The sequence below is a fragment of the Tamandua tetradactyla genome, chromosome 1 (assembly GCF_023851605.1).
Source record: "Tamandua tetradactyla isolate mTamTet1 chromosome 1, mTamTet1.pri, whole genome shotgun sequence".
NCBI classification, from domain to species: domain Eukaryota; kingdom Metazoa; phylum Chordata; class Mammalia; order Pilosa; family Myrmecophagidae; genus Tamandua; species Tamandua tetradactyla.
This window is the reverse complement of record NC_135327.1, coordinates 77,692,356-77,711,037: the sequence shown is the minus strand read 5'-3', so window position 1 is coordinate 77,711,037 and position 18,682 is coordinate 77,692,356. Positions and strand designations below refer to the sequence as shown.

Sequence of the window (18,682 nt, the reverse complement as noted above, 5' to 3'; positions counted from 1 at the left end):
ATCTTATTTCAGTGATGAAAACATAACCAAACCACAGGTAAGCCAAAAAATCCAATGGTTTACTTTGTAATCAGCCCCTGTTGTCAGTCTATACCTCAAACCATAGTCTCTTCTTCTTCTGCTCTATTTAGAGAAAATGTTTGAAAAACAGTTCATTTAGTGGCTCAAATCCAAATAAAGCTCCTTATATAAATGTGGAGAATTAACAATGTTAGGGTGCTTGACAGAAGAGGGCCCTGAATTCTCACTTATAACTCTTTAAAAGATTATTATTGAATGGATGGTGGTGATGGCAGCACAACATTGTGAATGCAATTAACACCACTGAATTGCATATCTAAAAGTGGTTAAATGAGAAATTTTAGGTTGTAGGTACGTTACCAGAAAAAAACTAAAAAACACCATAGGACTGTACAACACAGACAGTGAACTCTAATGCAAACCATGGGCTATAGTTAATGGTATAATTATAATAATGTTTCATCCGTTATATCAAAAGCATCACACTAATGCAAAGTGTCACTAATAGGGAAAGCTGCATGAGTGAGGGGTATATGGGAACTCTGCGCTTTCCACATAAATTTTCTGTAAACCTAAAACTTCTCTCTCTCTTCTTCAAATTTCATTGAGATATATTCACATACCATAAAATCATCCAAAGTATACAATCTGCGCCTCACAGTATCATCACGTAGCTTTGCATTCATGACCACATCAATTTTAGAACATTTTCACCACACCCCCAAATAGAAATAAAAATAAAAATAAACAAAAACACCCATGAGGGTGCAAGGGTAGTTGCGGTAGAATTCTCACCTGCCATGCAGGAGACCTGGGTTTGATTCCTGACCCATGCACTCCCCAGCCCCCCACCCCCCCAAAATTCAACAAATGGTGCTGCAATAACGGGATAGTCACATGGAAAAGGAATGAAATGTGACTCCCACCATACAGCATACAGAAAAAAAAAATTAGAAAAGAACATCCAAAACATCCCATACCCTTATTTCCCCTATTATTTATTCATTTTTTTGTCTTTATTCTCTTACTCATCTGCTCATACATTGGATAAAGGGAGTGTCAGTCACAAGGTTTTCACAATCACACAGTCACACTGTAAAAGCTATCTAGTTATACAATCATCATCAAGAATCAAGGCTACTGGATTATAGTTCAACAGCTTCAGGTATTTTCTTCTAGCTATTCTAATACACTAAAAACTAAAAATGAATATCTATATAATGCATAAGAATAACCTGTAGAATGACATCTCGAGTCTATTGGAAATATCTCAGCCACTGATAGAACTTCTCTTTAAAAAAAAGAGAAAGATTATTTAACATGTAGATATGGAACTGTGCATTTTGAAAACATTTACTAAGAGTTTCTGTCAAAATTCTTCAAATAACTATAAACTCAAACATGAATTTGAAAATTTTGAGTTGACGTGATAAAGCAATGGTGAAAGAGTTTAGAAACAGTGAAACTAGTTGACAGGATACCAAGGCTTATGACTTTTTTTTTTTTTTTTACTTTCCTTATCTTTCTTTTTTTTTCCCTTTCCTCCTCTTAAGTTTGTTCTTTTCTTCTTCTTTTTTAATCAAAGGAATCGTCGGTTTACCAAGAAATCATGCAAAAAGTACAAGAGTTCCCTCACTCACCTAGTTTTCCCTATTAGTAACAACACTTTGCACTAGTGTGGGATTTTCTCACAATTGATGAGAGAATAGTATTATAATTGTACGAGTAACTGTAGTCCATGGTTTACATTCCTTATGACTCCTTGAGGAGAAATCTAGATGGGAAGTAAACGCCCAGCGCAGGCCTTCCTGTCTTGGGGTTTGGCACCGTCATCCTTATGCTGATTTGGGGATGGCTGACAGGAAAGGGGAAGGCTCATCTTCCGGTGGATTGTGTGACGACTGCCCACCAAGCAAGGCTGTAAGTCCACACCCTCTGGCATCCCAGCAGCGAGAAGGGAAGGCACTTTCCCCAGGGCGTGTGGGGAAACAGTAAATGTGCTCCTTACATGTCCTGTGCAGGTTATGTTCATGACCTGGAGAAGGCATTCGGGATGGCACTGAAGGCATTCAGAATTCTCCACAAACTCCCGGGGCTCCCTGCCAGAAGGAAGAGAGGAAAAGATCAATGCCACTGAGATCCAGCTTCCACTAGCTGAGCTGTCGTGACTGTCTTGGTTGATCTGCTTGAAATTCCAGGCAATGCAAATCAACCTCTCTCATGTTCAGAATAATTTTAGGTATCCGTCAAACAGTTTGGACTCTAGCTCTATACTTTAAGATGATAAATTGATTTGATTCATTGAATCTTTGGCATCCTGGCCCTAAGTAAAAACATAACTTCCTTTATAATCAAAATACCTTCTCCACAATCTTCTATGGTTTCTGTATAGAAGCAACAAGCCAACAAATGAAAAAAAAATGTCTTTCAGGGTCCCCCCTCCTTAATATCAAATTCATGAATCTTTCAGTTCAACAGGAAAGAAATGGTAATTAGAATAAGGGATAGGAAAAGGAAGGAGAGATATTAAAACCTGCTCAAATGATTATTGAATACAGTAAATATGAAACAGACATGAAAACAATTTTGTTAGTAATATTTCAACATTATTCAAAGATGTACATATCAATATTAAGCAAGAAGCCGAAGTTTAATTAAAAAGACAATAGTTGGGGGGTTGCAAGGGTAGTTCAGTGATAGAATTCTCGCCTGTCACATGGGAGACCTGGGTTCAACTTCTGGCCCATGCCTCCTAAAGAAAAAAATTTCAACAAATGGTGTTGCAATAATGGGATAGTCACATGGAAAAAGAATGAAATGTGACTCCCACGATACAGCAGACAGAATAAAAAAAAAGACAACAGTTGGGAAAAGAGAGAAATGTGCCTGGTAATTAATTACAGGTCTTTGTCCCAAGTGGTGAACAAGGAGTGCTTACACACCGAAAATGTGGGCCACATGGTCTCTCTTATAGGCAAAGGAAATCAATTAACCAAATAAGATACCTGGATTTTTTTTTCCCTGCACTTCTCTGGGTCACCATGCCTCTTAAGGTGGAAGTCTCGCAGAAGGAACACGCAGGTGCTGCTGGAGACCAGCTTTCTCTACACTAACAGGAAATTCACCAAGGCACTCTCAAAGATGGCTATTTTAATTGCCTTGTCTGTTTAAAGAGATGGTAACTGAACATAGGAGAGTAATGTTGATTTGTAGCTGTAAGGACTGCACCAGTATTTCTTCCTGGAACTTGAAATGGCCATATCAGTTATGCAAATGTTCCTGTTAGGTTAATGAGCATTATCAGCTAAAGGATTCCTCCAGAATCAAACTGGTCTTCTCATTCTGCTCCTGAATAATTCTGGACCTGAGCTGTGATGCAAGCCCTGACCCATGAAATAGGAAGGAAAATTAACTATATTCATCTTTAATTCCTTCTGGAGCCTCTTTCTCGCACAGTCTCTCTTTTTTTAATTAAAAAAAAAAATGGCCTCTGCCTCAAATCTAACTTTCATATTAATTTATCTTCAGTCATTATTTGAGGTCATTCAAAGCCTATCATGGACATCAAGTTTACCACATTCTTGACAAGACTGTACTTTTTTATTGATTGCAAATAAATTCAACAAATATTTATCTCATCATCTATTTCTTGGTCCATCATGATATTTAACATAATTTTCACTGTTTAGTGTTTCTTGAAGATAAAATTTCAGGAAATATTGTCTGTATTAATATTTTTTGGAACACCAGGCATAGTATATTGCAAATAAAAGACCAAATGGCCCTGGTCTAGGCCACGTGAACAATTTAGGAGAGTTATACTTGATCACAAACTTTGTGCAGCTTAGAGAAATAAAAATACTTTCACAGAAAAGAGGCCTCTAAATTACTAAACTTGAAATGCACAAAGCATAATTTGTCAAAGGATGCTGATATCTGCTAATGGGAAAATAAAAGGAAATGTGTTTACAATGCAACTGAAAGCATTTTGGTTGAGATTCAGGTGCATTTTCTGATGCTGATGCTGAGGTGGACAGCAGAGGGAAGTGAGGGGATCTTTTAGACTGGCCATATAGGAAAGAAACATACTTTGTAGTTTCTCTGGAATACTTTCAGTGGCACCTTGCTGTTAGCTTGCACATTGTATAGTGCCCAAACACATACGGGGATATTGTGTCTCTACCCAGCCCAATGAAATAAGAATTTAATTACAACCCTCATGATGAGCTGTATTCATTTCACTGGGAGGAATTCTCAGGAATTAAGACCCAACTTAATTTGGGTCTACCTGAAATAATTTATTTTACAGAAAGATACTTAAAAATCTATACAATGTTTACCATGACAAAATTGATGGTGCCTTATGACAATGAAAATAATGTTAATAATGGCGTGTAATATTTTTTCTAGCATTCCTGTGAACTGACTCACTTATTGTCATGACCAATCTATTAGATACTATTACTATCCGAATTTCCCAATGAGAAAACCGAGGCACAGTTACGTATGTAAAAATACTGTAAAAGATCGTGCTCACACTGTGAAAACTTCATTGCTCTTATACCTAAACTGAGCCACCTTGGTACATTTGTGGTAGCAGCTGAAAAAGACATGATGGAATGATAAGAGAGGGCTGAAGAAAATAGTCTTTGATGGGCCCATAATTGGAGAACAGATCTGACTCCCAAGAGAAAACTGAAGATCTTTTAAGAAAGCTAGGCAACTACCCAAAGCAATCTACAGATTCAATGTAATACCTATGAAAATCCCAACAGTTTTTTTGCAGAAATGGAAAAGTCAATGCTCAAATTCATAGGAATCACAAGGGGCCCTAAATAGCCAAATCAATATTACAAAGGAAAATAAAGTTGGAAGTCTAAGATGCTTCCTGAATTCAAAACATACTAAGGCTCAGTAATCAAAACAATGTGGTATTGGCATAAAGATAGACCAATGGAATTGAATTGAGACTTCTGAAATAAACCCATGTATCTATTTACACTCTCAAGTTATTAGTCTTTTGGTTGTTGAGTTGTAGCAGTTCTTTATAAATTCTAGATAATAAATACTACTCAGATTATATGGTTAGCATTATTTTTTCTCCCATTCTGTAGGTTGTCACTTCACTTGTTAACGACCTTAAACGTTCGAAAGTTTTTAATTTTGAAGTCAAAGTTACCTAATTTTTTTCTTTTGTTGTTTATGATTTTTTTGTGTCATTTCTAAGAAGTCACTACCAAATCTGAGGTTACGTTTTCTTCTAAGAGTTTTAGGGTTTCAGCTCTTACATTTAGGTCCCTGGTCCATTTGGATCTCATTGTTTTTTATATGATATGATGTCAGGGTCCAATTTCATTCTTTTGTAAGTAAATATCCAGTTTTCCTACACCATTAGTTAAAGAGATCAACTCTTTTCACAATTAATGTACTTGGCACGCTGTCAAAAATTAGTTGACCAAGTATCCATTAGCTGATAAATGGTAACAAAATGTGGTACATCTACACAATGGAATATTATTTAGTCATAAAAAGGAATGACGTTCTAATTTATGCTATAACATAAAAGAAGACATCAATGTTCAGTCAAATAAGCAGACACACAAAGGTAAATATTGTATGATTTTGCCAATATGGAGTACCAAAAATAAGCAAATTTATAAAGACCGACAGTAGATTACAGGTTACCTATTGGAGTGGGGGGAGTTATTGCTTACTAGACAGTTTCTGTTTGAGGTGATGAAAACTTTTGGGTGATGGATGGTGGTGAAGGTAGCACAATATTATGAACATAATACTACTGAATTGTATACTTTAAAGCGAATAAAGTGGAAAATCTTGAATTGTATATGTTACTTCAATAAAAAGTTAAAAAAAGAAAGTCAAGCAGTTCTTATAGAATGAATCTTCTCTGTAAGCAAACTGAGAGGGAGGAAAGCTCACTGACTTCTTACTAGGAAGATTAGATAGCTCAGCAGGCTGTGAATGTGGGACTTTCTCCAGTGTCTGCTTGTGTTGGGCAATGATACACTATGCATGGCCTTGTAATGGGGAGCTTTTGGCAGACCTGGTCCCAGAGTAGTAGATGGTGGGGAGGGTGTCTGAAGAAGGTTTTATAGAATGCTCCAAAGTGGGTGGGCAAGTCTGATAGGTTATGCTTGGTAGATGTTTATCCATTTGAAGATCAGTTTATAACTTATGCTTAACAGATAGAAACTGGGAAGAAGGCCGTATGTTTGGGAAATTTGAACTAGCAGGGTGAAGTCAAATACATGTATGTGGGTGCATGCCTCTGTGCAATACAGATCTTTTTTTTTCATTAGGGGAAATTAGTGTAGGTGCTGGAGTCCTGGAAAGGATACAACATAGAAGAAGACCAATTCCAAATTAAAAAAGAAGGGATGCTAAAATCACCTGGCATAGCAGAGCTAGACAAAAATGCTTGAAAATGTTCATTAACTTGGCCGAGGTAATATGTTCTGATCTCAAGATAAGATGCTCAGTAAATTCCTTTGAATTTTTTCAATTGGGATACTTCAGATTAAAAAGCGTTACTCTGAAAACCTCAGAGCACCTCTGCCCATCTTGCTGTATACACACCAGCACTGAGCATTGATAATTTAAAAAGTGAATTTAATAGTGGGCTGAGGTTTTAAGGAGTGTGGTGACTCCAGGCAGAATGGAAGCAGGTGGGATCATCATATGAGAACAACATTAAGACAATTAACTTCTTGGGGAAAGACAAAATGGCTTGTATAGCTCCTTCTTTTCATCTAGATGTTTCCTTTTGTTTATCTTCTCTGTTGTTTACAAAAGATGGTGGATTCGGCACCCTTTTAAAGGATTCAAAGCAAATGTGTCCACTGAAAGATTTCTATCATGTGCAGAAATGCTTTCCAGGATCCCAGGAAGGAGTGGATTTTGCAGATAATGTCTGTGAGTACAAGGCTGTAAAGTGAGGCAGGGCCCAGGACCAACACATGAGCCACACAATGTGAGTCATCCAGTTTTGCATTCATGTTCAGAACAAGGATGGAAAAGCATGGGGGAAGAGATGAAGCTATATTAAAATGCATTGATGGGTTTGATAACATGTTCAAGAAATATTGACATTAAATGCATTAATGCCTTTGATAACATGCTCAAGAAACTTCCTTGCAAGAATCTGAGTCATTGGGTTTCTGTTTTTAGAACCCTCAACACAATGGTGAGAAGGGCCAGGGAGGTCATGAAAGTCTTATAACTGCACATATTTTTGGCTGTTATATTTTAAATTTAGTTATGCCTCATCGGCTACACCCAGTAGCATTGAATTACTGCTTTATTCACCTGCAAATGATCACTGAATGAATAAATGAACATATCTACAAAGACGGCTCTCAGACTGAGTTTGAAATCTGAACATTTATGCAAATGAATTCTGAATGGCCTGGAAAATAAAAGCCAAGATGCCTTCTTTCCTCATTCTTCAACTGCTGGCTGAAGAATCCCAAACTACCAACAACATCTTTTCATATCCATTTAGTTCGCTTTGGTCTTTACCAATATGTTTAACCTACTGATTTCAAGAGGCATATGCTTAATACCAAGATTTTCAAGTATCTTTTAGAAATAATATTTTGTACTCAAAACTGCATTCGAAAGGCCTTTTTCCCTTCTGAGAACCATAATATTGGGTGATATGCATGTTTTGGGTCCAGCATCACCCTAACCGCTATAATAGGGCTTTTATCATTTCATTTTCACAACACTATGAGTTAGTTCTATCTTATTTCTGACTACAGATGAGAGACTGAGACACAGATAAGTGGCATGCCCAAGTCATAGGGCTGGAAAGTGTCTTAGTTGGGACTTGAGCTCAGGGTGTTGGGCTCTGATGTCCTCGGATGTCAGCCCTGCACTAGGAAAAGCAAAGCTGGTATCTTTGGTGACAATAATGAAAACAATAACAAAAGGGAAGGTAATTTCACTTACTTTTTGATTTCCAGAATCCTAGTAGCAATGAGGAAAAAAGTTGTTCATTTCCTATGTGACGAAAAGTTTTCCAAAAATAAGGAAAAAAGAGAAGAGACTCATATTGCTTAACTCTCAACCTGAGTTTTATTTTTGATCAGAAAAAAGGGATTATAGAAACAACACCTTACCCTTCCAGAATGTTGCATTTCTTCACGCATTCCTTGCCGCGGCTGACGTTCTGACAGGAGACACAGTCTTTGGCCTCCGGACCCCAGCAACCCTCTGACGAGCATAAGGGATGGCACACATGGTCTATGGCCTCTGAGAAAGCAGAAAGTAACAAGGAGTCAGGGCAGGAACAGGGATCAGAGTGAGCATTCCATCAATACTGTTAGGGATGTGTGAGGGATGCTGTGTTTTCTGTTATCTCGAGTTATGCAGACAGAAGCAATGCCAGGAGGCAGATTGCAAGCTTCGTATTTCCTTATTGGGTGGCAAGGGGACAGTAGACCCGAGTCATGGGTCGTGGGACTGATGATGGACCTAAACTCTGCTCCTTAATTTTCTGATAAATGCCAGTGACAACTGAAAAGGCTTGTTGATTGCTTGCTCTGTTCTTGGCACCATGCTAAGAGCTTTGCACAAAGAATTTCATGAAGTTCTCTCAACAACATCATCATCTCCATTTATGGATGAGGAAGCCCAAAGCCTAAGGAAATTGAAAAAAATCGACCAAAGTCTCAGAGCTAGGAAGGGCCAGAGACTGAATTTTAATTCAGGGCTTTTTCTGCCAGAGGCCAGGTCTCATCACCAGGCAACTGTGCACCATACCCCAGTTTAGAAATCTGGTTTAGGGCTCTGCAATCAGAATATGAAATGTTAGACCTATTCTGTGTGTGTGTATGCGTGTGTGTGTGCGTGCACGCGCACAGGTGTATATGGCCATAGTCACTGAAAGCTGAAATGATCAAAGAGCAACCTAAAGCTCAAAATGCAATATAATTAATAATAATCTTAGTTCTGTAAATGCCAAGTCATTAGTAGCCTAACCCTCAAGGTAACTTCATTCTATGAAATGAGAAAGATCTGGAGTCAATTCTGATTAACTTTTCATGATAACTTCACAATTAGGAATATACTTATTTCCCTAACTTATTTCTTAAGGAATAAAATAATAATAATAATAATCTAAATGCTTTGGGATAACCTCACATATTCTAAATCAAAATAAGTGGGCTGATGAAATATTCTGAACAATCAAAACAGAAGGTGATTACTTACTGCACTCGTTTATCCTTTTGTTGTTTATAATTTTGGTTTTCTGACTTGAGGTCCCAAATAATTTTTTCCAATTTATTGTATTTGCATAGCACAATTTTTGGTTTCCTGAAATTATCACATCTCCATCACTTATTTCCCTGAGGGAGCGTAATCCCAGGGATGTTATGTCCAGGCCAACCACCGCAAGGGAAAATTGACCACTGCATTGGAGAGAAGAAAAACAACATTGTCAAAAGTGAGAGAAACATTACATCACTAAAAATTTTACTTGGAGTTTTTGGACAGCCTCAGATTTACTGCAAACTGCCTCTCACTGGAGTGAATATTATATCGTGGAAGGTGTGTAAAATTGTAAACTTGTGAAAATTGCAAAATTTTTAAAAGCTCCTCCAGGAGGCAAAACCAGTTTTTTGTTCATTTTAGTATCTTTAATCTAGTGCTTGGCAGATTGGGGGCTAAACAAATGTCTTGAAAGTCATGATTTTATTTACTGAAATTTTATTTTGCCTGGGAAAATTGTTTGAACCTCTCCAACATGCAAATATACGTCAAAGGTGGTAGTTTCAACCATCCATCCATCCATCCATCCATCCATATAGTTATTGAACAAACATTTGATATATTCTGTGTACAATGCTAAATAGGTTGAGAATCCATTTCTCTTTCTCAAAGAACTCTCTGTCTAGTGGGGACAAACCATACAAGCAGATCATATGAACCTAGCAGGGTAAGTGTGATGACGGTGAAATATGGACGGCATCTGGAAGCAGAGAGTAGGGGCCTCTCTAGGAAGGGGTGGCTCTTCCAAGAGGTGATGCCTAAGATTGTGAGACCTGGAGAGCAGGAACTGTTCCAACCTCTACACCACCCAGTTAAGGCTCTACGTGACAATCAATACGTGTTTGTCAAATGACTGAATGAAAAGTCTGTGTATGAGTGATCCAGTTGAAAATGAGGGCAGATGCCCATGAGAGGAGCAGGAAGACAAGGAACCATACTATGTGGGCTGAGAACCACAAGCTACTGCTGGATCTTCAAAGCAGAGGGAGAAGGGTTAGGAGACAGGTCTGGAGAGGGCGGGAGAAGCCAGAGCACCTCCAGGAGGAATTTGAATCGTTTGCAAGTGATGAGAAGCCACAGGAAAGAGATTTACATTCTTAGGGATGGGGAGTGGAGCAAGTTGAGACAGGACTGAATGAAAAGGCTGATAATTAAGGGGTTGGATTACAAAGATTTAAAGTATAATGGGGAGAATGTCTCTGTTTCTCTCTTCCTCCTACCCTTTCTCCACAGTCCAGGTTCTTGAGTGAAGCGAGGGGCCTGGTATAGGAGATGCACATCCACTAGTGTTAATAATCCTCCCACAGTTGCCTGGGGAAGCCAAGACTCTGCAGATGAAGTTGGGGATGAAGTTGCAGTCTCACTGGTAAGGGGGGCCTGGTGATTCTGCCTTAGGAAGCTGAGAGAGATGGTCTTTTATGGTCCTCAAATAACGGGGCCACCATCCAAGCCTTGATGCTTTCTTGGCACCAATTTACCTTTTCCTTTCCCTCCCTCATCTTTCAGGAGAATGCACATGAACACATTTTTTTTTACAAGTCCCTTATCCTATCCCATTCATACTGATACACTTCAATTTTTGGAGTTAAAAGATATCAATAGCAATCTTGCTTTCTTCCACTTATTATTGGTGGTTACGCTCATACTTTAATAAATAAGACATGCTATAACACATTCAGCTTTCCCCAATGCCACCTCGAAGTGCTCTTTCTCTGCAAAGCTTAGTCTCCCCTAGCCACCTCCTCTGACCCCCACATCTGCAGACTGATGGTCCTTCTGGTCCTCCTGTACTGCCCTTTCCGCCCTGGGCTGATTACACGAATATGATAAGGATGCTGTCCCTTACTCCTTCCATTTAACCCTTTTTTGGCCCTCTACACCAGTTCCTCCCCACTCCACTCTTCTTTTCCTGTCCTATTAGCAGCAGCTTGTTCTGGCTAGCCCACACATCCCACTATTGCAGAGACATTCTGGGAAGCCTACGGGTTCAGGGGGATAGAGTGGGACATCCACAATGAGACTGATTTTAAGTGCAATATACCGTCTGCTGAATCTGACACCTCATAAGGCTGATAACAAATATGGAGCCTCTTTTGAGGCAGAGGCAACTTCTGTGCACCCCATAGTGAAAGGTGGGGGTTTGCTTGTTCGAGGCCCAGTCCTAGGGGGACAAGGTGCCACAGGAAGGAGAGGCAGTGCCTTTTCCCTTCATATGATCTCATCATCCTCACACAGACCTGGACTGCCCCAATTATATCACCAGGGATGGACAGGGCTGGGATGCAGAGGGACTAAGATGGGAGGGGGCTTCTGATTAAGAGGACAGGAAAAAACACAGGATACTGGTGGATGAGGAGAAAGCCTGGGGAGGAGATTTTTTCCTTTTAAAGCAGCAAAATAAGGAGCTAACTTGTAAAACTAGGCTAGAGTGGTTTAACCAGTCTGGAAAGAACGGCCAAAGGTGCAGGAAATAGGAACGTGTTCCCTGTGGGAATACTGACATCACCCACACAACCCTGCGGCATAGAAGGTTCCCTGGATGGGTATTAACAGCAAGGAATAGGAATTTGCTTGGAATTATCTGTCTGATCAAGTTCCTGGTAGAAAAGCACCAAAGCACTGATTTTACTCTCTCAAAGACAGTGACTGTGTTTTGGCCACAAAGGACATTGTTGTGGATGAAACTCATCTCTCCTATTCTGTCCCTGGTCCCGCCTCTGTGGCTCTGACTTGGCATCGTGGGGTGCCGGGAACACCTTGTTAGCTAGTGGCACCTAGAAGCAGGGCACACAAATGAGACATCCCTTTCCCAAGACGTCTCCTTCCCCAATCTCTCTAGAGAAAGTATGGGGTGCTGACAAGAACCTGGGTAACCCCTAGAGCAAACCTTTTCCCCCAGCAGGCAGACAGATGTTCTTTTATTCCTTTTCCTTCTTTTTCAAGGCAAAATACATAAATACATTTCCCAGCTCTCTTGATGAAGAAGAGTGGCCATGTGACATGGTTCAAACCTACAGGTGTAGTTGGGCATATCTGGGGTGGTAAAGAAGAGGCTGGCTGAGTTGCCTGCTCCATTGCTCTTTGTCCTTTCTCCCTCCACTTTACTAGAATATGGACATGATGGTGAGTGTTTCAGCAGCCTTCTGGGGTATATGAGGTTGAGGGTCCTATTCTAAAAATGGCACGGCAGTGGCTTAGGAGCCTGATGACATCATGGAGCCACAGCATCCACCCTCAGCTGTGTATCATTAGACCCCTCATTAAATGAGGAAAGACGAATGCCCCGCATCTTGTGTAAGTCCCTGAAGTCATGTCTAATGGTACATGTTACCTAGCAGTCATTCAACAAAAAGTCTAAAACTTTCATCTCTGTTTGAACCCTGGGCAAAGGACGTGTTCCTGGGAAGTCAGAGCAAAGGGGTTTTCTGGAGCAATGTTAGCTGCATGCTTTGTATCAGAGGTGTATAGCCAAGACAGTATTTGGAAAGCAATGTACACTTTATGCATAGGCTATTCTGATTTACTCTAATAACACATAATATTATATAGTACTTGAAGGGGTCAATTATGGGAAACAGATCTAGTAAACAGAGTTATTTCCAAGGCTGTTTGGGCCATGAGAGTCCCCAACAACTCCTCCTCACCAGAAAGTGCATCATTACTCTAATTACATTAAAGATGCTTGTGTGGATGTGGATATGCATTTCATTGTCAGCACGGAAAAGTGAGGATCCTGGAAAAAATACTTAGTGTTATAGAAATTTCTGAAATGAAACATCTAGAATAAGCAAATTCATAGGAACAAAGTGATTTGAAATTATCAGGGGCTGGGGGAAAGGGAAGTGGGGAGTTAGTACTTAAAGGACACAAAGTTTCTTTCAGCGTGATAAAAAGGTTTTGGGAATGGATGGTGGTGATGGTTATGCCATGTTGTAAATAATTAATGCCACTGAACTGTACACTTAAACATGGTTAAAATGGCAAAACTTATGTGTTATATATGTTACCACAACACAATTTTTTAAAAAACCTCTCAGGTCTCTTTGATATAGAATGATGTGACATAGCACATCCATGCCATTATTGCCAAAGATGCATAACTCAATCCAATAATGACAAAATGTTAGACAAACACAAATCACAAGACATTGCATAAAATACCAGCCTGGTTTATTTCAAAAGTGTCAAGGCCTGAATGATAAGAAAAGACAGAGGAGCTATCATAGATTGGAGAGGACTGTGGAGACATAAAAACTAAATGCAATGTGGGATCTTGGAGTAGACACTGAAATAGAATAAAGACATTAGCAGAGAAACTGGCAAAGTCCAAATAAAGTCTATTGTTTCATTAATAGCATCATGCCAATGTTAGTTTCTTCATTCTGATAATTGTACTTTGGCTATGTAAAATGTCTAAACTAAAGGATGTTAGGTGAAGGATATGTATTATCTTTGCAACTCTTCTGTAAGTCTAAAATTATTTCAAAATAAAATAAAAAGATTTTAAAAGTCTGCCAAGCTTTGGCTGCAGCCAAACTTACTGTTGCTTTGTTCGGCCGCGTATGATTTCTAGGTTCTCAAAAGCATGGAGGTCAGTCCTGTTTTCAGGCCAAGCTTGAATCAGCAAAAACCCTAGAAAGCAGAAGGAAAGCTCAGGCAAACATGACCTGCAAATTCTGGGATACTCTTGAGATGAAAATAAGAGCAGGAAATGTGAAATCTTGAGATTTGATTCTTTTAATATCTCCATTGAGAATATGTATGCATGCAAACTTCAGGTTCAATCCAAGGCAAAATTTTACAACAGGTATCCTGCCTCTTGCATGGAATTATTCATCCCTAGCTAGACCTCTCCCACCACCCAATCCCCACCCAAGGGCTGTCCCCATCATGCCACGGACCCTTGCTGGTCACCATACTGGATGACCCTAAGAGGCTCCTACTCCCAATTATAGCTGCCTTTTATTGAGCTGTTATCACATACAAGGAGTTTTACATGATTTCTTAATATTCCAATCTTCACAAAAACTTTGTTATGTAGGTTTAATGATCCTCTTTTAGAGATAAAGAGAAAATGGAGCTCAGCTGTAGTCCTGACTCCATGCCTGTCAGTCAGTGGCAAGGAATTTGAAGTCTGGTCTACAAGACTTGAGTGCCTACACTCTTTCCTCATCTTCTTTCCAATCCTGCCTCTCTCTCTACCTACTAAAGTTATTGGGCCATCCCGAGGCTTGCTTATGCTTGGGAGAATAAAGGATGAAATATTTTTACATGAAGTCATGAAAGGCCCAGCCCTCAGTTTAAAGTGTTTGAGTTCATCCCATACAGGGAAATGACATTTGAAAAATATCAGTCATTCACGGTAGGATTTCAGAAGACATGTTTTTATGCTGAGGGAAAAGGAAATATGTCTATAGTTCAGTAGATAAAACACCGATTTCCCACTTGGGCTCAGTGATAGTACAAACCTGTTATTTCTTTTACAGTTTTTAGAATATCCAGTTCCTTTGGATCTAGAGGTGGAGTACGTGTGAAGGAGTCTCTGAAATAAATAACAGCATATTATTTATTTGCAATCTCTATCAGTTAAGAAACTGATATATATATATTTACTGTACAAACAACTGAACCTGTTACTTACCCCCTAAATGCTACTGGCAGGATATGAAGATCCCCACTGATGGAGGTGCAGTTTTTGAAGTGTTTAATATTTGTAGCATTTATGGAAAGTGTGTCTTTAAATTCACCAATTCCAATTCCATTACAAACTGTTAAGAAAAGAGAGATGTTTATTCCACTCACGTTTGTTGCATTAAGAATAACTAGGATTCAACAGGCAGAGGGGTGCAAGAAGAGAATTCAAGCAGTGAGAACTACCACCTGCTGTCACCATTCACTCATTCCTTCAACCATTCCACAAGCATCTCTGGAACTGCAGCAGGCTTTGGTGAGAGGGAATGCCATCATTTTTCTTCCTGGGACTGCATTCTCCTCCTTACTATTTCATTCTTGAATTATAATTTAATTGCTCTTATCTATTCTCGGTTCCTCTAGTTTCTTTCCATGACAGCAAAATCCATATACTGCTGTTGGTAATGCCCGAGCACGGCTTAAATCAGTGTACTCCTCTGATAAACCTTCAATGCCTTTCCAGTGCCCCAACCTGATTTTGCAGCTTTATCTTCTATTTTAATGATTAAAAAAGTAAGAGATGTCCTTTTAAAAAAATGTTGAAAAAAGAGGGAAAAAAATGACCAGCAGTCCCTCTACCCAAATTAATATTTTAGAAATTTTCTTCCCGGTTATTCTCTATGACTATATCACACTAGATCTATAAGTTGGCATATTGTTTTTCTCACTCATTATGCTGCGAACATTTGCCATATCATTACAACTGTTGCCAAACATGATTTTTAATGGCTGTCTAATATCACATCAAAGGGAATACAGTAATAACTTTTATCAGAGAGTTAAAAGGCTTCTCTCTCACCATGTTTCCTTAAGCCAAATGCTTTTGTCTGTGGACTGTTGCTACATCCCTTTCCACATACATGCCCTGAGTCCACTTATGAATTTATGTCCTCTCTTGAGTCGCCATCTCGAATGCCATTTCCACCATAAAGCCCATCCATCTGTTGCAGCTCTCCCTGTTTGGAACTCACATGGCAATCTTTAGTACTTTCTGGACTTTATCTTATTCAAAGTGAAATCATTGAACATCTAATTGTATCCCTACTGCAGACTGCAAGCTACTCATTATTCTCTTCTCTTTGGGATGGGGTCCTTTTCTTTCTTCCTGTGACTTCCTGGGGTCATGGTTTTCCACCACCTCTCTCTGTGTGCCACTCTCTGTTAGGGTACACTTGAGGCTAGCAAGGAAACCCCCTGATGCTGACTTCCTGGCTGCCAGGACCTGGTCCTACCAGCTGTTTCTGGGTTTCACGCGTATCCTGCCGTGCCCCCATGGCTGGTTCTGATCACTTGCTCTGGTGAGGCCTGCCGTGAATGGTTCATTCAAACTTTTCTAGACTGCAGAAACTAATCCACACTATGGGTTGTGTTACTCAATAACCGCGCTTGTTTAGGAGTCAAAGGATCTGAATGACAGTGAAGAATGAGACGGTTTCAGCAAGATGAGCACAGTGGCAGACATCTCGCATTTGGAGAAAGTTTCTATTTAATCCCAGGTAGATAAGAGAATTCCATGTTGAGATTGCCAAAGAGTCTAATCTTTAGGTAATATTCATTCTCGCTCTGCTTCTCTCTCTGTCTCTCTCTCCTTGCTTGTGTGCAATGGCTACAGTGGAGTTTCTCTAATTCCTGAATTTTCAGATAAAGCCCAAAGCCACCTCCTTTACCCAGGGCAACTGCCTTATATCCTGAGGGATTTAAGTTGCCCAAGACTACCAGGACATGAATTGGGGACAGGTAGAAAAAAAGAGCATGATAATTGTAGGGGAATTAAAAAAAAAATTTAACCCCAAATTAAACAAAAAACAAAAAATATCCCATATTATCAATCCACTTGAGCACCAGTTTTGGCCTATAACACTCTTTGCAACTTATTACATAAAACACAAGCTACACCTTTTAAAAATTTGTTTTCTTTTATTCATTTTGAAAACTTGAACTTACATCCAAACTCTAAAATGAAGGAGAACTTAAAGAACCGAAAGATTGTGAAGTCATCACTTGTGAATAAAATTGAGGATAGAATATGTGAATAACTAGATTTAGCTTTCTTTAATAATTATGTAACCAATCTCTAAGCTCACATTTTCTTTTCCAAATTAGGAGGCTTAAAAATGCAAACAGCCTCTTTCTCTCTGTGTCTCTTGCTTCAATAGCTTAACCTGTCTCTTTTTACCTTCTCTATGCTAGACCCTGCCCCAAATTCTTATTTTCCTTCTTCCATGTCTCCTTTTCTAAGAGGTTTCCTGATGTCAAAGTTAGGGCAAGGTCCCAGCTGTCCCATGGGGCTTACAAAATCATAAAGCTATAGACCCTGCCAGCAGGAAGTTCATGGGTTTAACCTGGGACTGAGATTTCACTAGCCTCAAATATCGATTCTACCAATCCTTGCTGTTGGAACTTGGGCAAGTGAGTTATATTGTTTGTAATTCACTGTAAAATGGGTATCACAATCACAAAGATGTCACAGAAGAGTGAGGATTCAGTGACTGGAAACACTATGGCGTGTCTGCCCATGATATGGTGCACATGAATATGTCCATGGAAGTTCAAAGGAGAGAGCAAGGAATTGCAATTGAAATCTATGGAAGGCTTTGTGGAAAAGGCAGTATTTTAAATGGATATCCAAGAAGCAGTTGTTTACTGAGGCATTGTTTATAAGTGCAAAATAGTGGGAAAAAACCAAAAGACCTGGCATCGTAGGATTGACATTGCTTTCCTAACCAAAAGGGGGAAAAGAAATGTAACAAACTAAGGTATCAGTGGCAGAGAGTTCAAATACAGTTGAGAAACTATTCTGCAGGTTACTACTATGGTAGCTTCAGCTAGATGTTGCTAATTAACAGGGTTTGCCAACCCCCAACCAAAACCATTCCTGATAACCCTAAAGAACACCTAGGGTGTCATCTGAGATCCTAAAAAAGTTTCATGCACTTTCTGGAAACCTACAACCTCCAGAAGTTTCCCAGGCTAGATAAGTCCTAAAATTCAAAGGGGCCAGCCTTTCCAAGAACATCAACTAGTTCCATCCCCCTATCCCATATTATTGACATCCTTTTCCAACAAGAAGTTAGAAGGGGCATAACTCAAATACCCCTAAAAAGTGGGAGAAGGATCAAAAGAAAAGGAGGAGTTATAAGAGGGAAGATAGGATTTAACAAATGAGGATGACTGTTGAATCATTATATTGATATTTCTTTCAGTCTCCAGTGTCTTGGAGCAGCTAGAAGGAAAAACATGAAACTATGGAACTGTAACCCATACCAAACTCTGAAATCTATTTATAACTATTTACTACAATATATTTTGAAATTTATTATTTTTTTGTATGTGTGCTATATTTCACAGTAAAAAATGTAAGAAAAAAAAAAAAGAAATAGTAGCAGTAATAAATCACTATTTTATAACCACCAAGAAGTCTGGCAGACTACCTTAATTGAGTTATCAAATTTATCATCACCAGTAATGGCATAATTTGATGGGTTACAAAAATATGAAAACAGCATCATCTATGCAGTGACCCTGCCCAAAATTTAAACCTGAATCTAATCATGAGGATATATAATAGACAAAGCCAGATTGAGGGACATCCTGAGAAGCAAATGGCATGGACTCTTCAAAAAGAAAGATTAAAAAAACAAAAACAGGGAAGGGCAGTTGAAAGATTATTCTTGAT

At 39.1% G+C, this 18,682-nt stretch overlaps 1 protein-coding gene across 1 annotated transcript in view; it reads right to left on the bottom strand.

Annotated features, from left to right (window-relative positions):
• The window catches only part of EGFR (epidermal growth factor receptor), a 212,876-nt gene that overhangs the window by 46,205 nt on the left and 147,989 nt on the right, over positions 1 to 18,682 (bottom strand). Inside the window, 6 exon segments of the mRNA XM_077119335.1 lie at positions 2,030 to 2,120; positions 8,163 to 8,295; positions 9,256 to 9,455; positions 13,857 to 13,947; positions 14,784 to 14,857; positions 14,957 to 15,083. Of these exon segments, the coding sequence (XP_076975450.1) occupies positions 2,030 to 2,120; positions 8,163 to 8,295; positions 9,256 to 9,455; positions 13,857 to 13,947; positions 14,784 to 14,857; positions 14,957 to 15,083 (716 nt within the window).